General features: G+C 41.8%; 1 protein-coding gene across 1 annotated transcript in view; it reads right to left on the reverse strand.

The window, feature by feature from the left end:
* Window positions 1-26,777, reverse strand: part of VPS13D (vacuolar protein sorting 13 homolog D) — a 3,321,573-nt gene that overhangs the window by 2,349,975 nt on the left and 944,821 nt on the right. The window contains exon 19 of the mRNA XM_044060428.1: window positions 18,618-20,858. Within this exon, the coding sequence (XP_043916363.1) occupies window positions 18,618-20,858 (2,241 nt within the window). The remainder of the gene's footprint in view (window positions 1-18,617; window positions 20,859-26,777) is intronic.

A 26,777-nucleotide genomic window follows, 5' to 3' on the forward strand; every position in this document is an offset into this window, starting at 1 on the left:
TGGGTGCCGCATTGGCAACTCGACACCGTAAAAACTCCACTGGCAATCTGCAGACAAGTGATCTGCTGAGGCGATCCCTACCGGGAAAAGCCAAAAGACCTTGCTTTTACTTACTATAACTATGCAACTGTGTTGTCCATTTTCTTTCTTCCTCAACAAATGGGTTTAGATTCAATCCTCAGATCAGACTCTGACACTTTTTTTTCGCAGTCTAGGTTCTGACTCTCGAGTGCCTTCCTTTAACCATAATGCCCCTGATCACTACTTTACCTCAGATCGAGTTTACTGTCTCTAAGCTATGTATGAAAAAGGTAATATAACCATAATACTGACAGAAACAGATGTAACAGAACAGAACAGGGGCTCAAACAGGAAGAATGATTCCTGACAATCTCCATCAGGTCCTTCCCAAGACGTGGAAGGTGGGAAGGAAGTTGAGGAAGAATGAAAATGGACAACACAGATGCATAGTTATGGCAAGTACATAACTTATTTGATGTTGTCATTTTCATTCATTCCTCAACAAATGGGACAGAGTCCCCAGCTACAGTAACCTTGGGTGGCTGCTCTATTCCTGGAGTTGATGCCCAGTTTATAATGAGTCACAAAGGTATGAGCTTTAGACCAAGTGGCAACTGCACAAATATCAATGGAAGCTCTGGACCAAAAAGCAGATGATATAGCCACTGACCTAGTTGGATGAGCTTTTGGATGTCTCGGCAAAGTCAAACCTTTTAAGGCGGACACATGAGAAATATAGTTATCCACTAGGCTGCAATTTTTGAGACAGGCCTACTCAACTTGTTTTTGGCAAAGAAAATGAATAATTGATCAGTATTCCTAATATTCCTCATTCTATGAGGATAAACAATGAAGTTGTCTATGTACATCTAAAGAACAGAGTATGTATTTCTACTTTATTCTCAAAGTTATGGAAGAAAACTGGCAAACTGATGACTGGATTGAGGTTTGCTTCTTTTGCAACCTTGAGTAAGAAAGATGGATTTGTACGTAAGGAACCTCTGTCCTTATGGAAGGGCAAATAAGGCGGTTTTGAAGAGAGCACTTGGAGTTCAGAGACTTGTCTTGCCGAAGTTATGGCTATGAGAAAAACTGTTTTCCAAGAAAGTTGAGGTCCACTAAGTGGAGGGTTCAAAGGGTGACTGTGTCAGACTCAGTAAAACAATAGTAAGATGTACCAAACCACTGACATATTGTCTGAAAGGAAACTGTCCCCAGAGGAAGAGAGTTCTGGAAGGCCTGCAACACTAATTGGAATGCTCTCATTTCCGGGACATTTATATGCAATTTGGTCTCTAACGGGGTCCACGTGCCTTGAACAGTTTGTCCCAAGTAATGTACCCCATCCCAACTGGGAGGCGTCCGTGGTCAACATGGCGATGGGTGCAGGAAGGATAAAGGGGCAACCTTGGCAAATCTTGTTAGATTTGTTCCACTATAGTAATGAGTCCTTGGCATACCCTGGACAGTTTTATTGGAAATTATAAAGGGTGGCATAGGATGGACACTGTACTTGTAAGGTCCACTGAAGAATTCACATATGAAAATGAGCTGTTGGTATTAATGTGATTGCAGCAGCCATCGATCCCAGAGCTCATAAATTTAGTTTGGCTGGAGGGAGATGATGGAAAAGAACCTGACATTAAAAAGAAAATGATCAAGTCACATATTCACCTTTGCCTCTATTTCTTAAAGGAGAAATAGTCTAACTCCATCATAAATTAAGATACTTAAAAAGGAGAAACTGCTCATTAAATAAAACAAATATATTGCTAGGCTGCACCAAAACATAACATAAAGGACAAACCTCATGCAACAGTTAGGTGTTAAATGTGCTAAAAGAAATAGAGGCAAAGGTGAACATGTGACTTATTCATTATCTTTTTTAACTGGTTCATAAGTTACAATATTGCATTTCATAAACTATTTGTATCTTGTGGAAGACAAAAGTGCCTGTGCAAATTTTAAGTAGATTTTGTACTTTTAAAGTGGAGTTTAACAAATTATACTAAAATAAATAAAAGGTGGCTTGTTTTTGGATGTTCTTGCAGCCTTCTGAGTTTCTTTAACCTAGTAAAATGTGCCAGGTAATTCAGTGATCTTACAGCAAAAGTCACAGAGGCACACACTCACTTTCCATAACTGTCCAAAACCGTAGACTTTCTGTTTGGGGGATGGGCAGATGAGCTCTATTCAGCTAGCTCCTTTTTGTAGCTGCCGCAACAACCGTGGCATCTACGAGACTCCCCCTGGACCAATGTTGTCTGTCTAGTGGTGCACTTGACGATCTTATCCAGACATTTAGGGATGGCTTCTACAGAATCCAGCTCCTTCCATGCCCAGTGGGATACAAGGTCGACAAGGTCATCCACCGGGGGTGGTGTGGAATAACCAAAGATGTAGACAGGCCAGGCCCAAAAGTTTCCAGGAACACAGATTCCTCCTAAGGAGGGTTCTAGGAAGACCATCCACTTTTCTGGCACAGAATTTCTAAAATGTCTCCAAATGAAACATCTTCTGGGGGCGATCTGGAGGACCCTTCTCCTATACCAAAATCAGTGTCCTCTGTGAATGATCCTTCAGAGGAACCTTAATGCCTGCTTTTGCACAGTTTCTTCCAAGGAACATCTTCAGCGGTGTACTCTGGAGAAGTGTCGGAAGAAAGGGGTGCCCCTGTACAGGGACTGCATGGAAGCTGTTACGGGTTGGCTGCCCCTGTGGAGTCAGATGATGAGACTTGGCAATCAGATCCGAAGGAGGGATGGGAATAGGATCTAAAGACATGATAGTTGAAGGATCCCCTGGAGGGGAGAAAACCCTTTCCACTACCTCAAAGGCAGAAGGTCCAGGAGATGTCGAAATCAGCCCCCCAGAGCCAAAGCCATCAGCCAACTCTCCACTCCTTCCAGGATCTACCACTGAGGAGGGAATCGGATGTGAGCTGTCCAATGCTGAAGCACCGAGGGGAAGTGACGGTTCAGAAACACTCGGAGTCAAAGTTATCCCACCCAGGTTAGACTGAGATGCTTTGGCTCCAAGACTCGTTCTACTCTGAAACACTTGGAGCCAAACATCAGGGAAAGAGTTGGAGTTGAGAAAGGAAACATTCTCGGATCTGACACCTCAACTCACAGGATCTTAAGATCCGACAGCTCTGAAACCAAAGGTCAGACTGGAGAAGGAGTCATTAAAGTTTATGAAGGTTGCAGACTCACACGTCTAATGGAGGAGGGAGTCTGAAGGAACCTGACCTGGATCTGAGCTCTAAGAATCTTCCTCATTATTCTATCCACATCATATTCAGAAAGGTTCCGGGAAAACCTGATGGAGGAGGATACTGAGGAAGGATGAGAAGTCTTTTTTAGGAGTCTCCTGTAAGAAAGGTGACCTCAATCTCAGAGAAACCGGCTCTAGAGAGAAGTACAGCGTCCAGATCCAAGCAGAAATCCTTGGGCATGTAAGCAAATCCAACAAAGTTCGATCCGAAGTCTTCTTAACATTAACAGTAGTAGGATCCGATCAGGTCGGATCGGAGACCTTTTTCATTTTTGACAGTGACTCTGAACTCGGAGCTGAAGAAGGAGATCAGACAGGGGAGTGTTTCTTAGACTCCCTGGTCTCCGAACCCTTCTGACTTTTCAAGGTGATTTGAGCCCCTGAAGTAGAAGGAACTGCAGATGAAGAAGCAGGCAACATACCTTTCAAAATAAGATTGCGATGCTAAGCACTTATAGCCCTGGCATTAAAACTTGCACAAATCTCACAGGAAATTTGAAGGTGAGCAGGGCCTAAAAAATGCACACACACTCTTTGGGCATCAAAATTGGGGATCTTATGCCCTATTGAATCCAGTGGGTTTATGTGCCATACCAGAAAAAAAACACACTACAACAAAATAACACAATTTATGGAAAAAAACAAATAAAATTATAATATATATCTACACACACACACATACATACATATATATATATATATATATATATATATATATATATATATATTTTTTTTTTTCTTTAAAGAAGGAGAAAATACCAGAAATGGTATGAAAAAAATTACCTCAAGAGAGGTAAGAAAAGAGAAAGACTACCAGCAATGATACTACTGGTACTGTGGACGGCACAGTGGTGCAGCGGTGGCATTGTCGCCTCAAAGCAAGAGGTTCGCCGGTTTGATTCTCGGCTGGAGTGCCTTCTGTGCAGAATCTACATGTCCTCCATGTGTTCGTGCGGGTTTCCTCCAGGTGTTCTGCTTTCTTCCCATATTACAAAGATGTGTGTTTGCAGCATTCCTTCCCAGGCCTCCAATGAAAATTGGCTTTATTCCAAGACAGACTTTCATGGTAAACAAATGTTACATAAATAAATAAAATAAATAAATGGTAGAATAGTAACTACACTAGTAGCAGATGGTAAGATAGCAACTACACTAGTAGCAGAAAAGGTCTAAACTAACTTTATACTAACTGGTAAAGAGAAGAAGGTAAGGAAAAAGAGTATATTTAGTAATAATACAGCAAAAAGTACATAACTCGCAACTAATAATTCCCAGCTCAAGAGTGCAAAATCTCGACTGATCGCTAGAACATCAAACGAGATCAGGGATAAAGCAGTGAACAGGTGCATTATGGGTAATGAGAGAAGCTTGAGAGTCAGATCCTAGACTGCGATAAAAAGTGTCCGAGTTAGATCTGAAGATTAGATCCAAGTCTATTTGTTGAAGAATGAATGAAAATGACATCATCAGATCAGAGATTTGGTCGGCTAACATCTGCCTGAAATCAGCTGGACGTATAAGTGAATTTAAGTACACTTTTATCTACTCTTTTGCATATAGTACTGTATTTAATTTATTTATTTGAGTTTTTCACTGAATATTAACTCAACTGAAGTTGTGGCTGTCTCTCTACAGAGTACTTTTTAGAATTTCTGTGTAGCCATTGATAGCAGTGGGGGCTTGTTTCAGCTCATCATTGACATTCTGTCTTGCCTTATATAAGTGGTACATTTTGAGTTATCTCTGCTTAATATCAGAGCTTTGGCCAGCTAACATCTACCTGAAATCAGCTGGACGTATAAGTGAATTTAAGTACACTTTTATCTGCTCTTTTGCATATAGTTCTGTATTTCATTTATTTATTTGTGTTTTTCACTGAATATTAACTCAACTGACGTTGTGGCTGTCTCCATACAGAGTACTTTTTAAAATTTCTGTGTAGCCATTGACAGCAGTGGGGGTTTCAGCTCATCACTGACATCCTGTCTTGCCTTATATAAGTGGTACATTTTGAGTTATCTCTGCTTAATATCAGAGCTTTGGCTGGCTAACATCTACCTGAAATCAGATGGACGTATAAGTGAATTTAAGTACACTTTTATCTGCTCTTTTGCATATAGTACTGTAGTTCAATTATTTATTTGTGTTTTTCACTGAATATTAACTCAACTGAAGTTGTGGTTGCCTCTCTACAGAGTACTTTTTAGAATTTCTGTGTAGCAATTGATAGCAGTGGGGGATAGTTTCAGCTCATCACTGACATACTGTCTAAGTGGTACATTTTGAGTTATCTCTGCTTAATATCAGAGCTTTAGCTAGCTAACATCTAGAAATTAGCTGGACGTATAAGTGAATTTAAGTACACTTTTGTTTGCTCTTTTGCACATAGTACTGTATTCAATTTATTTATTTGTGTTTCACTGAATATTCACTCAACTGAAGTTGTGGCTGTCTCTCTACAGTTAGTTCCCCTCCCTGTTCTTGTTTTGGTGTTAATGTTGGTGTTGGTGGCTTTGAAATTGCCCACCCCTCTTGTAGATTTGTATTTGGATACTCCTTCTGGGCCCGTCTCATTTGCTCACTCAACTGAGTGCAGTGAGATCATATTCTGATTTCAGGCACTCCTACTGTGTACAAAGAGAGCATCTGGGAAGGACAACCCTTGTAGCCTCTTAATCCTGCTCTGTTCCCTCAATCAAAAAAAAAAAAAAATATATATATATATATATATATATATATATATATATATATGTATGTATGTATGTATATATATATATATATATATATATTATATATATATATATTATATATATATTATTCTGCTGCTCTTATTGTAACTGTCTTAGTTGTTGTTCTGCGTGCCATTATCTGTTCAGTCGCTCTTACTCTGCACTTATTACTGCTTGTTGGTAGCCTTACAATTTACTGCCTTCTGCACTTGTTTTTTAGTCATTTGTTAATTTAACTGTATTTATTTGAACTGTATTTGCCGTAATGTTGCTACAAACTCGGGTATTTACTGCTTTTTTAGCTGCTTTTCTGTAAAAAAAAACAAACAAAAAAAAAAAAACAAATTCTAAGCTTGTTTCCTGCCTTTCCTGTAATTAGTCAAGTTCAGATACAGACTTGCTGTATCCAGGACTGTTGGTAAGCTTCTGAGCCCCACAATCTTTTCTGTGTTGGAGGGAAGCCTTCTAGCTTATCAGTGGGAGTGGTAAGCACTAGGTAGCCTATCTACCATGGGAAGAGTGGGTTTTGGCCCTGAAATTGTAGTTCATTGGCCGTTTGGGCAGTTTTTCCATCTCTTTCTACTTTCTGGTTAAAACCCCGTTTTGCGTTTGGTCCTCACCTTTCCTATAACTAGTGTAGTCCAGGTACAGATTTGCTGTATCCAGGACTGTTGGTAAGCTTCTGAGCCCCCCAAGCCCTCCTGTGCTGGAGCGAAGCCTTCCAGCTTATTAGTGGGAGTGGTAAGCACAAGGTAACCTATCTACCACGGGAAACGTGGTTTCTGGCCCAGAAATTATAGTTTACTGGCCATTTGGGAAGCTTTTCCATCTCTTTCAACCTTCTGATTTAAAAGCCTATGTCTGCGCTTGTTTCCTGCCTTTCCTTTTACTAGTCTAGTCCAGGTACAGATTTGCTGTATCCAGGACTCTTTGTCAGCTTCTTAGCACCCCCAAGCCTTTCCTGTTTGAGGGAAGCCTTCTAGCTTATCAGTGGAAGTGGTAAGCATCAGGTAGCCTATCTACCACAAGAGGAGTGGTCCCTGGCCCAGAAATTGTAGCTACTGGCTGTTTAAGCAGTTTTTTTTCCATCTTTTTCAACTTTCTGGTTTGAAAGCCGCACTTGTGCCGGTTTCCCGCCTTTCCTATAACTAGCCTAGTCCGGTTACAGAGTTGCTGTATCCAGAATTGTTATTAAGCTTCTGAGACCCCCAAGCCTTTCCTGTTGGAGGGAAGCCTTCTAGCTTATCAGTGGGAGTGGTAAGCACTAGGTAGCCTATCATCCACGGGAAGAGTGAGTTTTGGCCCAGAAATTGTACTTTATTTGGCCGTTTGGGCAGTTTTCCATCTCTTTCAACTTGCTGGCTTAAAAGCCTACATTTGTACTTGTTCCCCACCTTTCCTGTAACTAGTCTAGTCCAGGTACAGATTTGCTGTATCCAGGACTCTTTGTAAGCTTTTGAGTCCCCCAAGCCTTTCTGTGTTGGAGGTAAGCCTTCTATCTTATCAGTGGGAGTGGTAAGCATTAGGTAGCCTATTTACCACAAGAGGAGTGGTTCCTGGACCAGAAATTGTAGCTACTGGCCATTTGGGCATTTTTTTTCCATCTCTTTCAACGTTCGGGTTTAAAAGCCGCACTTGCGCTTGTTTCCCACCTTTCCTGTAACTAGCCTAGTCCAGACACAGAGTTGCTGTATCCAGGACTGTTGGTAAGCTTCTGAGCCCAGCAAGCCTTTCTGTGTTGGAGAAAGGCCTTCTAGCTTATCAGTGGGAGTGGTAAGCACTAGGCAGCCTGTCTACCATGAGAGGAGAGGTTCTTGGCCCAGAAACTGTAGTTTATTGACCATTTGGACAGTTTGTTCGTCTCTTTCAACTTTCTGTTTTAAAAGAATACATCTGCTCTCGTTTCCCATCTTTCCTGTAACTAACCTACTGGGAAGCACTAGAAAGCCTTAAACCGATACAAGCCTTCCAGCTTAGGAGACAGACTTTAGAGTGATTAAATATCAGTTTTCTGTACTTAACTGTTTTCCACCTAAACGCAGATTTTCCAGCATTTATTGTGATTTAAAAGCTTGTTTTTTTCACATATTGTACTTATTTGACTGCCTGCACTTTTAAAAAGTTTTTTGTTTAAATAATTTCTTTAACTGTTGTAGGCGGCACACTAAAGTGCGATAGCCTTTTCTGATAGTTTGAGTCGATTAAAGCTGTTTTAAGTGTATTTTTTACTGTTTTTGCCTTATCTTTTCAAAAAAACAAAAACAGAATTCCTTGTTTCCCACCTTTCTAAGCTAGTATAGTCCAGTTTTCAGGCTAGTGCTGAATTTAGGGCTATGATACTAGTTTCTGAGTTGCCCATACCTTACTTGGATATAAGGAAGGTTCTCTGTTCACCTGTGAGAGAGGGGAGCTTTGAGCAACCTATCTGTCCCTGGAGGAATGGTTCCAGCCCAGAAGTTAGTAGTTTATTGAACATTTGGGGCTAATTTCCATTCTTTCATTTCCCTACTATAAAAACCGCGTTTGCACAGTTTTGCACACCGGGCAGTGCCGGTTAGCTACGGTTAAATTATTCCCAGCTCCACTAAGTCTCCTTTTCAGTTTTTCCCTTGAAACTAGTCTAACTCTCAACCTAAGCACTCAAAAAGCATCTTACAGCCCAGCACTTGCTCAGACCTAAAAGCAAACTCTAATATACCCTGACACTGATTGCCCAGCAGGGCAAGGCTCTTTATTCACCTCTCACCAACCCAGCGACTAAGCAGCTCACCCTACTATTGAGGCATGACCAAAGGGCAACTTCAGGTGCACTCTCCAGTCCAGCTGGTGAATCTGGGCATCCTGAGGCAATGTTACAACTTCCTCATGTACACAGACAATCCTCTCCTCCTACCACAAAACACTAACATATGCGAGAATTATACAGCCAAAATGGAAGCTAAGCTGTCTCCACCCAAGACTGGAACAGACAGTCAAGAGGAGAAGGTTAACACTTGCACCACAACTCTAGCCGCACACAGACCTACTAAAACAGCACTGGCAAAAAATACACATAAATACACAAAATCAAACTCGGAGGCTCTAAATAAAAACCTGCAAAAGCATCAGAGACCTCCAAAGCAGACACCCAAACAACCTGCACTTCCCGTCACAAAACCAGACAACACATAAAACACAAAATTAGTGCGCCGCACAATCACAGCCCTTAAGGTGAAATAACATACCTAACACACTAGTAATAGGTGACTCTATAGTCAGGCACACTGACATCCCACTCACTAGGCTGGACAAGCAGAAGGTTACTGTTAGCTGCCTGTCGGGAGCCAGAATCCGTCATATAACACAAGCACTCAGGACACTTCAGAAAGTACAGTTGTGTACACCTACCATAAATGTAGATGTTCGAGTGTCTTCACTGTTGCAGTCATGACTGTAGGGTTCTCCCCTGCCGGCAGGCAGTCCTCGGTCGGCCAGAATCCCTAAGTCTGGGTCCGGCGTCGGCTGTTCAACCATGCTCCCTGACGTCAGAGCGCCAGGAGTATAAAGCTGACAGCCGACGCCATCTTGTCCAGTTTTTCTTGCTCCAGATGTCAGGAGTCCCAAAATGAAAAAGGTCCCATAACCTTTGCAAATACACCTCAGAAGAATGGTGAAAAAAGGAAATACACAAAAGTAAAAATAAGAGGGGACAGGAGGGAGGGAAACCCAGACTGCAACAGTGAAGACACTTGAACATCTACATTTATGGTAGGTGTACACAACTGTACTATGTTCATCGTGTTTCACTGTTGCAGTCATGACTGTAGGGTAGAATCCCAAAGCTGAAAGAAAGGGAGGTGGTCATAAAGAGGAAGGGGCGGCTAATAGGCCCTGCAAGACTGCAGAGGCAAAGCCTGTCCTAGACTTAGAGTAGAGAGGTAGATTGTAGTGCTTAGAAAAAGTATGCACTGAACTCCAAGTTGCAGCTTTCAAAATGTCCTTGGTAGGAACTCCCCCGAGGAAGGCCGCAGAAGTGGCAGCAGCTCTGGTGGAATGAGTCCGTATACTCCCTGGGATTTGCTTTCCATGGTGAGAATACCAAAATCTGATTCCATGAGCAATCCATTTAGAAATGGTCTGTTCTGAAATGGCTTTACCTTGGGAACTTGAAGCATAAGAAACGAACAATTGTTCTGATTTTCTGATGTCCTTGGTTCTGTTCAGGTAAAAACGTAGTTGTCTGTGTACATCCAAGGAATGTAAGATCCTTTCCCCTTTATTTTGAGGAGTGGGGAAAAAGGTTGGCAAGTGGATAGTTTGATTTAAAGCCACTTTGGAAACCACCTTAGGCATGAAGGTAGGATTAGTCCTCAAAGATACCCTGTCTTGATGAAAAATAATATAAGGTTCCACAGCCATAAGAGCTTGTAACTCTGAAACTCTTCTGGCAGAGGTTAGGGCTAACAGGATAGCTGTCTTCCAAGATAAAAACTTGATGTCAGAAGAGGCAGCAGGCTCAAAAGGAGGCAAGGTTAGTTTTTCCAAAACATAGTTGAGATCCCAAGCAGGAATGGGAGGAGATCTAGGAGGTCTTAAGTTCTTAGCTCCTCTGAGAAACTGTCTCATGAGCTGGTGGGAAAAGATGGGAGGGTCTGTATTATAATGAGCAGAAATAGCAGAGGCATGTATCTTAATGGAAGAGAAAGAGAGACCCTTATGTAAGAGATCTGTCAAGTTAAGTAAAATTAAAGCAATGTTAGGAAGAAGAGGATCAGAATCCTGAGCCTGCATCCAGGAACAAAATCTTTTCCATTTTCCTGCATAAGATTTTCTAGTGCTAGGACGTCTGGCTTCTAAAATGACATCCATAACCTGCTTGGGCAGTAAAGAAGAAATCAAAGGCCCTGGATTAACCAGGCCACCAGGCTGAGAGTTCTGACATGAGAGTGTAGAACCTGACCCTGATGTTGGGACAGAAGGTTTGGAGACCGAGGTAAAACCCAAGGGGGCTCCAGGCATAGGTTTTTTAGAGTTGGATACCAAAACTGCCGAGGCCAATTTGAAGCCAGCAAGATTATCATCTTGGGCTTGTCCTGTTTTATCTTCAATAAAACCCGTGGAAGAAGAGGAAGAGGCGGAAAGGCATATCCCGAGAGGTTCCTCCAACTGAATGACAGGGCGTCCACTTTCCAAGCTTCTCTGTGGAAAGTCCTAGTGCAAAAATTCTGTAGTTGATGATTGAGATGGGATGCAAAGAGGTCTATGCGAGGACATCCCCAGACTGCTGTTATCATCCTGAATATTTTGGTGTCCAGCATCCACTCGTGTGGATCCGAAAGGTTTCTGCTCAGACTGTCTGCCAGGAAGTTTTGTTTCCCTGGTAGAAACTGAGCTTGAAGATCCAGATTGCAAGCTAGAGCTGTGTTCCATAGATCCATGGCTAGTCTGCAAAGGGGGTAGGAATGAGATCCCCCTTGCTTGTTTACGTACCACATAACTGTGGTGTTGTCTGTCCGTATTAGCAGTTGTCCTGGTTGTAAAAGATTCCTGAAGGCCAATAGAGCTTTCTGAACGGCTAACATTTCCTTTAAATTGATATGCAGGTGCTTCTGATCCTTTGTCCAAAGGCCCTGCAAACAATTGCCCTGAAAATGGGCTCCCCAAGCATAATCCGAGGCGTCCGTGGTTAGAATCTGAGTGGCAGGAGGCAGACGGAAGGATTTCCCTTTGTTTAGAGCACATGCCCTGGACCACCAAAGAAATTCCTTTTGAGGGCAAGGAAGGACGGAGATCAGTATGTCTAAACTGTGGCAATGCTGAGACCATACACTTTTTAGGTACCACTGTATTTTCCTCATGTGTAGTCTTGCATATGGTACGAGAAGGATGCAGGAGGCCATGTAACCCAAAGCCTGCAGGAATTTCCTTGCAGATAGTTGAGTTAAAGTTGCCAAGGTTTTGAAAGTTGAAGCCAGCTGTAATTGTTTTTCGGATGTCAGAAATGCCATCTGGGTTGTGGTGTTTAGAAGAGCACCCAGAAAAGTTATCTGTTGTGATGGTTTCAAATTTGACTTTTTTATGTTTACAGAGAATCCCAGGAACTTGAGGAGGTTCTGTATAAATTCTAGATGCTGGAGTAAGACATCCTTGCTGTCTGCCTGAATTAGACAATCGTTCAGATAAGGGTAAATTTGAATTCCCTTGAGTCTGCAGAAAGCTACTACTGGAGCCAGGCATTTGGTGAAGACCCTGGGCGCAGTAGACAATCCAAAGGGCAGCGCAGAGAATTGAAAGTGCCTCGATCCGGCCTTGAACCTGAGGTATTTTCTGCGATCCTGCCTGATGGGAATGTGTAAATATGCCTCCTTTAAATCCAAAGTTACCATCCATGCATCTTTGGACAGCATTGGAAGTAGCTGCTGTAGAGTAAGCATCTTGAATTTTGGAATCTCTAGAAAGGTGTTCAAGACCGACAGATCCAGAATGGGTCTCCATGAGTTTTGCTTCCTTGGGACTAGAAAGAGCCTTGAGTAAAAACCTTTTCCCATCTCTGAAAGAGGAACTAGTTCTATGGCATTCATAGCCAAAAGAGCTTCCACCTGGTTTAAGGCCTCCGTCCATTGATGTTTTGGAAGGTCTGGCCATCCGCTTGGCCTTGGCAAGGTATGAAAATGGAATTTGTAACCTCTTAAAACCACATCCAAAACCCATTTGTCTTGGGTTATTTGAGTCCAATTTTGATAAAAAAGAGAGAGTTTTCCTCCGAGAGAGGCTTCCAGGCAAGAAGTTCCTGTAGTCCAACAGAGGGAGTCATTGAGTTTGTTTCCTTTGAGATTGTGACCTGTCCTCTCCTCCCCTAGGGGTGGAAGCAGTCCACTGTCTTGGTCTATAAGCAGCTTGTGTTTGAGGCCTCCCTCTGGAGCGTCTATATCTACCCCTCTGAGGCCTGTCTGAAGTGGGAAAGGACCAATTTTTTGAAGGCCAATTCCTGCTAAATCTAGGTGGCTGTACTTGTAAGAAATCTTTAACTGTTTGCATGGATTTTGCCTTATCCTCCATCTTTTTAATCACCTCTTCAGCTTTTGATCCAAACAAAACATTACGCTGAACAGGGGCATTCAATAATTTAGCCTTTACTTGTTCAGGTAAATTTTGTTCCTTTAGCCATGCATGCCTTCTAATGATTGTGCCAGAGGCCGCAGCCCTACAAGAAGCCTCCAAGGCTTCAAATCCACAGTGTAAACCATGCTTCCCAACCTGTTCAGTGGCATGCAATAAGTCATGTAATTCCTTATCTGCACAGGCAGAAATGGAAGTAAGCTTTTGTTTTAAGACAGACAAGAGAAATTGCTGGTATTTAAGCATATGAAACTGACAGTTTAAAGCCCTAATGGACAAAGTAGCAGAAGTGTACACCTTTTGCCCCATCTTTCTAAGGATCGAGAATCCTTTTCAGTAGGAATGGGATTTTTGGCAGAAGCGGCCTTAACTCCCTTAGGACCCTGAGAAATGGTTTCAGGGTCAGTAGCAGGGTTCTTGTATACAAACTGATGGGAACCAGGAACCCTGTAATATCCATCAGGCTTAACAGGAGCAGGAGGAAAAGAGTCAGGGGTTAAGTTAGCTTCCAAAAAGGCATCATCCACAATATCCAAAACAGGAGGAATAGCCAGGGGTCTATGTTGGGGAAGAAGAAGAAAATCCCTCAGTCTTTTCTTGGATTCCGAATACTCCTCTCCTTCCCAGTGGAAATGTTCCCTCATTTCATGCAAAGTTTCCCCAAAAGAGAAATCCTCAGGGGGAGAAGCTGAAGGAATGGATTCTTCAGCATCAGAATCCTCATAAGGAGGGAAAGAATATTCCTGATCAGAAGAAGAAACTGAGGAAACAGAAGCCTGATCAAAGGAATCATAATAATCATCCTGCCTTGGTCTTTTGTCTGGAGGGGGATGTGAACCCCTAATCATAGTAAGTAAATCCTCCGCCATCTTGAGTAATTGTTTCTGTGACTTGGGAGCCGGTTCAGAAGAGGCCTGTGTTGAAGTCTTTGATTTAGAAGGAGTCTTTGCCTTTGTCTTTGGCTTTGCCCTTACTATTAGCTGAGTAGGCCTGAAAACCCCTTCGGAAGCTGGTACCTGCACAGCGGCTCCGGACCCATCCGAAGGAGCATTGTCCGAAGGTCCTGCAACAGAAATATTTAAAGGCCTGGTAGGCTCCTCATGAGAGTCCATTTCGGCCATCGGTTCTGAAATGGCCGACGACAGGGGCTGCAAAAGCGCCTCACTGACGACGGCCGAACCTGAAGCTGGCTCCGCTTGTGCGCTATCATCAGATTTGGACCTCGGAGGCCTATCTTTATCCTTGCGACGTTTGTGAACTCTGGTAGCTGGGACCGTATCCGACGACATTTTGTAGTTAAAGCACCTACCGAAGTAATGAAAAGCAAAATCATACCTTCGCTTAATTGTACGTTGATTGAATCTAGCACAAAACCGACAACTAGCTACGTCGTGGTCAGGGCCTAAGCAAGGAATACAGTAAGAATGAAAATCCTTATGAGGTATTTGCTTCCCACATGAAATACAATTATTAACTTTTTCTGACATCAGAGTGGAGCAAGAAAAAAGTTTCCCCAACGGGCTACTTAGCTTTGAGTGGAGAAGAAAGTCTTCGGACCGAAGTATATACAAAAATTCGTCAGGAGTCAGCCGACCGGCACTTGCGAACTGCTCTCACCGCACGGCAAGAAAGACTGGAGAAGATGGCGTCGGCTGTCAGCTTTATACTCCTGGCACTCTGACGTCAGGGAGCATGGTTGAACAGCCGACACCGGACCCAGACTTTGGGATTCTGGCCGACCGAGGGCTGCCTGCCGGCAGGGGAGAACCCTACAGCCATGACTGCAACAGTGAAACACGATGAACATCAAGTACAAATATGACCCTGTCATTGTTCATGTTGGTGTGAATGACCTGAGACGTACCTCCCTGGACTACATGAAAAGAGACATGGAAGAGCTCTTTGATCATGTAGCCCAGGCTGGTATGACCTTGACCCTGAGTGGCATTCTGCCCTCACCAAGAATGATACCTCAGTATAAAGAAAAAATGATCAATTTCAACAACTGGCTAAGCTTCTGGTGTCATTCAAAGGGTATCCAGTGTCTGTCAGCCTGGGACGACATGCTCAACAAGCCGTGTTGCTTCGCAAGATGGTTTGCACCGGTCACCCCTAGACTTTTGAATACTGGCCAAGGCTCTTGCTGCCTCCATAGTGCCTTTTTTAGGCAAGGCTCAAAAGTCAAACCCACCTCGGTAAACAGCACAATTAACAAAAAACTCAGGGTTATGCTACTCAACGCCAGGAGTTTAAATCTCAAAATGCACGTGCTCGAAGCACTCCTCATTATGGAAAACGTCGACATCTGTGCAGTAACTGAAACCTGGTTCAAGGCTCCAGAGAGCACCCCAGCACTACTGGGCTACAACACATACCACACGTTTCGGCCACAGAACACAGACTGAAACACAAAAGAAGGGGGTGTATCCATACTCATCAAGGATACCTACACCTCCAGGTTAGTGGGGCACAGCATGATACCTCTGAAATCATCCATGTGCAACTAACATCGGGCAAATCTGCAATGCAAATTGCGGCCTGCTACAGATCACCCTCCATAACCCAGGACCACCACTCCACCTTTCTGGAGACACTGGAAAACATGAAGGTCCTACCGAACACCCTGATATTGAGCGATTTCAATTACCCTACCATTCACTGGGAAAACTACTCGAGTACAAATTCCCAGGCCCAGCGCTTCCTGGAATTCATCAACTCAAATGCCCTGGATCAGCTGATAAACTCCCCTATTAGAGGTGAAAACATATTGGACCTGGTCATCACCAACATGGGCGACAGGTGTTCCACACAGGAGGTCAACCCGTCATTGGTTAGATCAGACCATAAACTAATCACTCTGGAAGTCCACACCCCACTACCACCCCCAACTAAAGAAACCACAGTAAAAAACTTTTCTAAAGCAAACTTCACCTTACTTAAGACAAAGGTGGTAAGTTTCACAGCCCCCACGCTAAACGATAACACTCCCCAAGATGCAGAAACCTTTACAAATGCACTCTATGAACACCTACAAAGATGCATGGATCGTGCCATCCCTAGGAAAACCAAGACTCACTCCTCTAATAGAAGGAAACCAGTTTGGTGGACCCTTGCAATAAACAGGCTATACAATAGAAGGAGGAAACTAGTTCAGAAAAAAAGCAAATCCTAAGAAGGAAAAACATCCCTGATCAATATCAGAAAGAAACTAAGGTCCCTCATGAAATCATCCAAGGCTAACTTCGAAAGAAAAATAGCCAAGGATCCAAAAGATAACCACAAAGCCTTCTTCAGCTATGTTAAGAATCTAAGTAGCAACTCGCAGATATGCACTGAAGTAGTGCAAAATAGCACAAAATATACTGAACCTACTGATATTGCCAACATCCTGGCAGATAGATTCAGTGCAAACTTCACCCCCCCTCTCACCTCCAAAAGGGCCCACACCAACACCAGAAAAGCATAGTGTCCCAAAAATCAAAGACGCACAGGTGAAAACAGCCCTTTCAAAAGCCAAAAACACAGTGTCAATGGGACCAGATTGTGTCCTAGGCTGTGTCTTGCACAAAGTACAGCATGAACTAACCCCCACCTAAACACGCTGTTCAACCTCAGCCTCTCCACAGGCTACGTGCCCATAGAATGGCGGACAGCAACGGTTATTCCTCTCCACAAAGGAGGAGCCACAACTGACCCTGGTAACTATCGCCCCATAAGCCTGACTAGCCTTGTCTGCAAGGCTATGGAGCGCATCATCATGGAACTCGTTAACAAAGACATTGGGTACCTCCAAACACTTGACCCGACCCAGTTCGGCTTTGTTACGGGCAGATCATGCCTACTAAACCTGGTTGACTTCTTCGAGACAGTCACCAAGGCCACAGATGAGTTAAAGGTGGTTCACACAAGTCTACCTTGACCTCACCAAGGCTTTCGACACCATTCCTCACTCAGGTATTACAGAAAAACTCACCAACCTGAACATAAAACCCTACGTCATGACATGGGTTGTTAACTGGCTTACAGACAGAACTCACACGGTAAGAATAGCCGGCTCCAGGTCCGACTCTAAACCAGTCACAAGTGGTGTCCCACAAGGCTCAGTTATGGGACCCCTACTGTTTGGCATACACTTCTGCAAACACAGGAGGACTATGGCTAACCAAGTTCACCGATGACTGCAAACTGGGAGCCATAACTGACTCTCCAGCTGACACGGACATCCTCCAAAAGGGCCTTACTGAGATGGACACCTAGTGTCAAAGTCATGGCCTCAAACTAAATGCCAAAAAACGCATAGTCATCCCATTTGGGAAAACAAAACAGCCATGAATTACCACATAGGTGGCAGTCCCCTTAATACAGAAGAGGTAATAAGAGATCTGGGGACCCAGGTAGATAGTAATCTCTCCTTTGACAATCATATTGTCAAAGTAGTTAGGAAATCCTTCTATGTGGCCCATCTAATTACTAAAGGTTTCGCATCTAGAAATAAAGAGGTTATAGTTCCCCTCTACTTGTCACTCATTAGACCCATCATAGAGTACAATGCCCAATTTGGGATGTACCTCACAAGCCACTTCCAACAGCTGAAAAGACCACAAAAGTACCTCACCAAAAGGATTACTGGCCTCAAACATATGTCCTATGCATCCTGACTGAAAAAACTCCGGCTGTACTCAGTGGCATATCTCTTACTCAAAGGTGATCTCTGCCTGACTTACAAAGCCATGCCCAACACAGAATTGATGGACATGCTCCACCTAAAGAAATCCAAGTCACTGCAAGCCATGCGCTCTAGTGAGCTAAACCTCACCACAGCAATAAATAGAACATGCTGGTGGGATAGATTCCTGTCACAGAGACTCCCCATGCTTTGGAACAAAATTCCAAATTACATCAGGCAGAGCCCCTCACTAACACTCTTCAAGAGAAACCTTGACGAGTTGATGGGTAACAGAAAATACACCCCTGGGATCACTTCATTGGCTCTGCTTGATACCAATCAATGAGATGGCGAAAGTCGACACATTCTGGCTAGGCTTATAAATGCCCTCGGGCAGATAGCCTAGTACCTACTTATGAACATGATAGAGTTAAGGAATATTAAGAAAGATGAGAAGACTGCTCTCTACATGCCAAATATTCATCGCAAAGTAAGTGATCTTTTATTTTCCATGTGTGTGCTTGTGTGTGAAAAGTGCTTTTAGAAGTGTAGGCAGAAGACAGGAATTAGTACAAAGTGTTGCAAATGCTGACTAAATTTCTGCAAAAAACATAACCTTTACTAGTACCAAGGCTATGATCTCCAGCTACACAGGGGGTTGGATACCTAACCTTTACTAGTACCAAGGCTATGATCTCCAGCTACACAGGGGGTTGGATACATAAAAATGGCCACAAGATATTTTTCTAATACAGTCTATATTTTTAACAATTAATTCTAAATAACATTATGTAAATATTTATAAGAAAGTATGAATAAGTACTTACCATGGCCTTTGCAAAGTGATTCAAAAAAATCATGACGTGTGAAAGGAGCATCTTCCTGACTACAGATGCTGGCAGAGCCAACAGAAGGACATGGTGATTCTTTCACATCAGCTCTAGGTCCTTTCTTGACATTGAGATTACTGCTGTTTACTGAATAAAGTTTAATATCTTTAATTTCAACCTGAAGTCTGTCATTTGTAAGGGTGTCATCTCCAGGTATAAAATTTTTGATTGAGATTTGACCCAAGTGTCCAACAAGCAGCTCTGGGCTGCCTGGTTTTCGAGGAATTGATACAACAGGGGACTCAATGTTTATTTTTAAAATAAGCTTGACTTTTTCAAGATCATGAGGCAAAGTCCCAAAACTGTCTTCATCGTCATAGTCCAAAGCAAATGACTCTTTGGCCTTCCGTGGTACTTCAAACAGGGAGACCATTTCACTGTATTTTGCAGTTTTTGTGACTAAGACAGTGGAAACTTTAGATGCCGCTGTTTTAAGCATATTGCAAAAGTTCTCCTCCAGTTCATCCATGGACAGTGACAACTCTTTCAAAAATTTTGCAGAATGGTTGTAGTTTAGAGAGGCCATTGTTAAATTAAGCTTACACTGTTCTTTTGACTCTTGTAAAAACACAAAACTTAAAGCTTCACCAAAGCCAGCATTATTATCAAGCCTGGCAAAATCAGATCTGAAATGGTCAGTATCATCAATAAAACTTTCACACTCATTGGTGTTTCCAATACTAATGACAAAGTTGTTTTTTACATTATCCACTGACAGGTCCACAAGCTGCAGGCAACCAAGAGACCCAGTCACTTCAAAATGGCTGCCCATTGAGACATTAGCTTTGGCACCACTGATGCTAGCTGTTGCAATTTTGCACCCATACTTCTCCCCACCTGTGCCTCCCACTGTTCTGAATAGCAAAACATTTAACCTATGAATTTCTACTACTATCTGTATGTTTTGTTCATATGTAGACTGAAAAGATTCTTTTTCTTGGAGGCCTTTTTCAATATCATACAATGAAGACTGTGGGTTGCTCTCTTCTTTCTCTCTTGGGAAAGATTTCTGTAAAAAACCTAATAATTTTACCATAGTTTCTGGGTTCAGTATGATATCCAAGTTATTTACCTGCCAAGACATAACTTGTTGAGAGCTATCCAAATTCATTGAGGGGCATTCTGAACTCACAAAATGGTACTCAAATTTTATTAGTGTTTCCTGGTCATTTGGTATAAGAAGTGGAGAGATATGTTCATCTGCAGGAATGTTGGATGATGTAGTGTACTTCTCTTCAGAATTAACAATGGCAGTACTGCTTCTTTCACTAAATGGAGATATTGGAGACTGTGCTCTACTGTCTAAAAGGCTTCCTGTTGGTACATCAAAGCTAAGGTGCTTATGAGATGCCATTAGAAGATCAAAGTCAGAGCCATATGTCTGCACAGTGTCCACCAGTAATAAACCATGAACAGTAAGTGAGCCTTGCGCATCATATGGTCTCTTGACAAAGTGACTATTGATGCCAAACACTTTGAGTACAGAAATGTAGCTCCCAGAACTCTCCACACCAAGCTCCATATAGGTAATTTTGAATTCTGCAAGGAGCAGTCTTGATTCTACAAGGACTTCCCGTGTATGCTGTTCCAAAGTTACAATACTTTGAGTCAGATTCATGACAGAATCCTGCAGTCTACTGCGACTGTCTATTTTCTTAAAAATTTTCTCTCTTTTTAGCGGCCAGCTATCTGGTGACTGCAATTTAGTGTCAGAGGCCATTAGCCTTGATAGGCAATTTCTTAATGCTGCTATTTTATCTTCATTGACATGTATTTTGAGGTCAGGTAATGTTCCAGACAACATAGAACCTGGGTGTTGCGGATCAGATGTATACATTAATCGCCTTTCCAGCTGTAAGTGTACATTGAATTTTTCCACTACATGTGTGGGGCCAACTTCACTGTCTTGGACATGTTTCCAGTTGTCCTTTACTCGCCCAACCATGATCTGAAGGTCCATGAAAGAAACTGAATACTTCTCATACAGCTTTTTATTTATCAAATGTGTTCGTAACTGCTCCTCAAGTTCAATGTTGTGGATATCTTCCATTTTAGTTCCTGTGCTGTCAGTGACTTCAGGTGGTGGGCTGTTAGGGGGAGTGGCCAGAGGTGTCACATATTCATCATCAGTAAGGTCTTCAGCTTCCTGACTCACTCTGTTTTTGTCTGTATGATTATCTGTAAGACAAAACAGAAGAATAACAATAGCTGCAGTCTAACAGTACAACTCCATACTACTACATGAAACAAGAAGACACAACACAAAGCCTAAAGAAAAAAGTCACTTAATTCCTGCCTGTCCTATGCAGATCATATCAAAGCTCATCTCTGTACTCTGTTTCCTACAGACTGTTGAGAGGTGATTTATGCCTGGCATACAAGGCATCCCTGTACCCCACTCTGATGGACCTTTTGCATATCTGTAAAATGAACAGTGTCAGAACTACCAGACCCAAGGATTTAAATTTTGCATATGATATAAGCAGGACATGTTGGGGAGGAAGGTATGTGTCTCAGAGAATTACCATTCTCTGGAACAGGGTTCCCATCTATGTAAAGCAAAGCCCTTCCCTAACCCTATTCAAGCATAACATGAACCAGTGGATGGAAAACTGGAAATTTACCCCTGGTCTGGTACCTATGTCGCTGATGAACAGAGGCAGTAGTTAAAATCATACTGTAGTTAACATATGTGCCCTTAAAATAACCTGTAAAGCACAACAACTCCTGGGAGACATTTGGGTTGCATGGCTAGGCTTGTAAAGAACCCAGTAGTCGTTAGCCTAGTATACACCTATAAAACTATGAATTTAAAGATTGTCCACAAACAACACCTCACCCATATGCCAGTACCACAAAAGGACAATAAGTATTGCTTTTTAGAACCAACGGAAATAGTTCAGTTGTGTAAGTAAACTTAACATAACAGTAGACATTCAAATACATCATTGTTGCAGTAGCCTAAGCTATATGGGGCATATCTTGCCAGGTCTGGAGCAGCTGGGCAGCTTCCAAAGCTTTACGGCACCTTCCACGCTCCCTAGTCACTGTACTGCTGAAGGAGAGCAGTATAAACTAAGTGACTACTGTGCCAAAATCTCAAAGATTTTTTGCCTTGGGACAGGGAGGCTAGAGTCCTGACAGCTAAATATGAGCTAGAAAAGAACATATTCACACCCAAGTTAAAAAAAAATCAAAAGAAGGGGGATGTCTACTGCAACAGTGATCTATTTGAGCACTTTCTTTTATGGTTCAGTTTCTTTACTTTCACAACTGTACTATGTGCACATATGAGATGGATATCAGAACTTAGAAAGGGAGGAGGAAGAAGACTGAGAGTCTAAGAATCTCTGGAGAATAAAGCTTGCAAAGCCTGCTCTGGACCTATACAAGGAATCTAGCTTGTAGGGATTGGTAAAGGTAAGCCCAGCCCAACATGTTGCTATCTCTAGTCTGTTTCTAGAGTCTATCTTTTTACAAAAAGCCAGTGAAGTAGTCAAAATTTTATTATGGAGAGAATAACAAAAACCCATAGCATCGCACAACCATTTAATAAATTGTCGGTTTTGACTTTGTCCTCTTTTTTTTCTTACCTTCACAGGAAATAACTTATCAGCGACCCTAAAGGGTTTTTTTCTTTCAATGTAGTATGTGAGCAGCCTATGGACATCCAAAGTGTAAACTCCCCCCCCCCTCAATTTTAAGGTCTGGAAAGAAAAAAGCAGGGAGGTGAATAGAGTGCTCAACCTAATTCTGAGACAAACTAGGTATAAAGAAAGGATTTGTTCATAACATTACCATATTTTGAGAAGTAGAAAAGGCATGGGGATGACTCTCCATAAGACCTTATAACTCAGATACCTTTCTTTCAAAAGTCAGAGCACTCAGTCATCTACCAGCCTTATGAGCAGATTCAAAAAGAAGATGCAAGATGTCATTATAAAATAAGATTTCAAGAAGGAGCACTTGCATTCTAGGTGGGTGGATATATAAAACCTCTTTCAAAATCTGTTTCACATAAGGTAGGACAAAAAAGGGGGGTTCTAAAGGCAGACAGGCAGAGATGGCTTAGAAACTAATACTGACAGAAAACTAAGTAAGGCAGAGGATAATAACTCAAAACTACACTATTATAGAACCAAGAAATCTGAGCCTCAAAATGGTCCTGGTTCTTGGACTGGCACCAACTAGAAAATCTTTACCACTACTTACTACCCATACATATGATTTTCTAAAAGAAAGAAAGTTTCTTGTTTCCTTTAATACCCGCTGCACATCCTCAGATAACAGGTGTCTAAAGGGTGCTAAAAATTTTATTAAACAGGCTTTCACTTGAAAAAGATGAAGGTTGGGCTGTATCAAAATGGTTTACTATCAAATACCCAACACTCTGAAGGTCGAGTTGAGCTGAGTGAACCCTGCCTAATGACAGTCAGAATGCCGAATACTAACATTACTGACTGTTAAAACTTGCCTCCCTTCCAGAGCCATATCAGCATCTGATCCTGGGTCTGGAGCAAGATAGAGTTTCACCATTCAGTCTATATTTTGGACAAGCCAACTTTCGTGATAAGGTTGCGGTATTTGTGCAACTCGATCATCCGAGTGTCGTGGATTTGATAGTGAACCTATCAAAACCTCTGTCCTGTGTGAGTACATCTATTATGTGAGGAAGCTTGTGGTAATTGCCCTTGGCCATTTTCAAAAGAAGGGAGACCCACTGTTGCCTGAGCCAAAGGGCAGTCAGTCATCACATTTAACACTGGAGAGTCCTACTGTGTGTTTAGAAGAAAATGGTTATCAGTGGAAAGGCATAAAGGCACATTACCATTCATAGGAATACAAAGGTAGCTGTCTTCCAGGCCTGTTAACAAGGAGTATTGGAACATAATTTCTTTGACTCTCTGTTGTGGCTGAAGATAAACAGATACACTTGAAGAATTCCTCACAGACGGAGCAATTCTTGGAAGACACCAGATGCAACTTTTATTTTTGAGGATCTGTCCTGGTCCTGTTCCACTTGTCTGCAATAATGTAATGCTTTGACAAAATACAAGTAGCTTGGAGAAACAGACAGTACTGATTCCCTAGATCCCAGGCTACCATAGCTATTCTTCAAAGGGGGTAGGACCACACCCTTCCCCATTTATTTATGTACATCAATGTCTGATTATGAGCAGAGGGTCTGAAGTCCAAAGATGGTTCAAAGATTTAAGAGCATCTACCAGAGTTATCCTTTGTTTATCATACATGTTCTACTAATCTGTCTTCCAAGTTCCAAAGTCCTTGGACTTTCACTACCTAGGACATACCTTCCCAAGAAAAGTCTGATGCAAACTGTGCTTATGGACTAAATAGCAACTGAAAGAGAAAAAAGGGGAGACCTGGGTAGAGATGCACCTGATTACCTTTTTCATAAACTCCAACACTGGAAACTGAAAATGAAATGAAAATGTTTGAGGGGGGGTGTTCAAGTTGAATCCAAACTGATTTGATCAACTATCAAATTTTCCAAATGTAAACTACAGGAATCATGACAAAAGAGGCAATGAATCCTGTAAATCTGAGGTATCCCAGGGTAGCTACCAGAGTTTGGTTGGGAAATCTTGGAAAATTCCTTCTAACATTCCACTATGTGCTAAGAAAGAAAAGCCATTGAGAGATGTGTCTACTATGCATACCAAAAACACTGTAACAAGAGACAGAATCACAGAATATTTCTCTGAATTCACCTGAAAACTCAGGCTGAGAAAATATATATTTTGAAAATGAAAATATATATTTTATTTTTTATTCTTGAAACTTGTGAAAGTGTCTGCACAACTAAGGCAGTCATGTAGAAGCAGAGAAATGTAAATACCCATCAATGTGTAATCCCTTTTACTGGAGCGAGACACTTTGAAAACCCTCTTGGAACTGTCGACCTGCCAAAGGATAAAGCATAAACTGAAAAAGTACACCGAACACAGAAAAGCATTTGAAATCTTGAAAATTAGAATGACAAGATAAACCTTTTTATAAACAGATGTACTACAAAATTGAGTGAAGGTTAAGAAAAGAAAGAAAGATATAGGACAGATCTCCAGTTTTCTTCTTCTTCTTCTTTTGGCACCAGATAGATTCTATTATAAAATCTGTTATCTCTTAGATCTGGAGGAACAGATTCAAAAACCCACTGATAAAGGATCTGATCTGGGATATGAGAAAACAGGAAAGTCTGAATGGCTGGATACAAATGAATCCCTTGAAAAGATAAATGGAATCCTACTGTCAGTAGTAACCTTTTAGAATGATTCTCAGTATGCTAGTAACTGAAGTCATTCAGTGCTACAGAGAAAAGTAGGGACCTAGACTTTAGGATAAGACATACAGGACTGTCAGGGTGGGGAGTGAAAGGGGAAACACATTAGGGGCACATAGTCAATTTATTAACATAGATAGTGTTTAATTTTGTGAGTACTCCTTTCATGTTTGAAACTCAGTGCTATTGATTTCTGAAATTTGGTTTGCCTTGCTGAGAACTGTCAGAAAAGCATCTAATATATTTTGCAAGGAGGATTAAAAAATCTGGGTAACACCCTGAAATCACTTCTCCTTATCATAAAAGCTTTTAAGAGCCTCAAAGAGGAAAGGCCATAGAACGTCTCTTTCTTCAGAGAAGCATTGACAATCTCAACTTTGTCATCCCTTGGAAAAATCTGACAATGCAGCCAGGAAAGACTTCACAACACTGAACCATGGCATCTGCTCTAAAAACAGCATCAACAGTGTCTTAAGTAGAATTCAGAAAATGTTTAACAATCTTGAGACACAGAAGCTATCAAGGAGTAGAGAGATATCTTAGACTCTGAAGAATGAAGGTTAGCAACAAATCTTTCTCATATAAACTAAGTAAGCCAGCAGGAAAAAAAAGGAAATTGTGGGTCTGGGGATATTATACAATTAATCACACTTTCCGAAATTACATGGCTGACTGTCAAGACAAATTGCTGACTGCAAAGAAAGCATCATCAAAGGCTGTCAACATAACAGGAACAACTACAGGTAGAAGAATCCCCCCCCCCCCGTAACGAACCATATCTTTAGTAGGATTCTGGAATTTCTTTTTGCTCCCACTTAAAATCCTAAAGCCTTAAACAAACCCTTAGCAAAGCTCAACCATTCCTCTTCATGAATTCTAGGAGAAGAAAATGTCAAGTTTTAGTTTCCCATGTTATGGGAGATCCCCAAAGAAAGAGTAGCTTGAAGGATGGTCCTTATCCCAGGAAAAAAGTTCCTTAGCGCAGCTTAGTGAAGGAGCATCGCTGACTGAGTCTTTTCCCAGATGTTGGCAAGAGTTGCTTTCCCTAACCCAAACAGGGCATCTGACAACTGCAGAGGACTTGCTTGTCACCGGGTCATTAGTGGATTCCCGAGGAGCATACTAGCAGGAGCAAGAAAAGTGATCAGTGGTCCAAGGAACAAAAAGCTGGCTACAGTGGAGACAGTCATAAGCATCTGAAGCGAAAGGGAATCAAGAATAAAGACCAAAGTCTACCAGGTAAATTTTCTCTTTCCAGCTCAGGGAGGGAATGATCAAGTAACCAAGACTCTGGGTCCAATTCCTTGCCATAAAAAGGGACTATCAAGCACAAAGGAGCCATGAAGAGTCAGCCTTACCACCTGAATGAAAAGTTAAGCATTGAGGTAATTTTTTTTAGCAACAAACACCAAGCACACTACAGCCCCAGACCTTAATAACCAGTTTGGACAAAAAAGTAACTGTTTTCCACAAAAAGTAGTAACTTACATGGGAATCCTCATAAGGAATAGGGGCTTTTTTTTAAACAAGAAACATCTTTATTAAATTATAATCTATGACATAGGCAATCATATATTTATATAAATGAAAACAAACCATACCGACATAATTTTAGTTACAAACATTATACATCAATTATAATCTATCCAGTCATTGCCAGTCAACCATTACATAGCTCATTCAAATCCTATCTTCTTTTAAACCTTCTTCCTCCTCTGCATTATTGTTCCCACAATTTCCATTTTTCTATGCAATTTGCTCCCCCCTTTTCTAAAGATCCCAATTTCAGTTGTTTT

Source organism: Protopterus annectens, chromosome 2.part0 (assembly GCF_019279795.1).
Source record: "Protopterus annectens isolate FY-2018-M chromosome 2.part0, PAN1.0, whole genome shotgun sequence".
In the NCBI taxonomy this organism is placed as follows: domain Eukaryota; kingdom Metazoa; phylum Chordata; order Ceratodontiformes; family Protopteridae; genus Protopterus; species Protopterus annectens.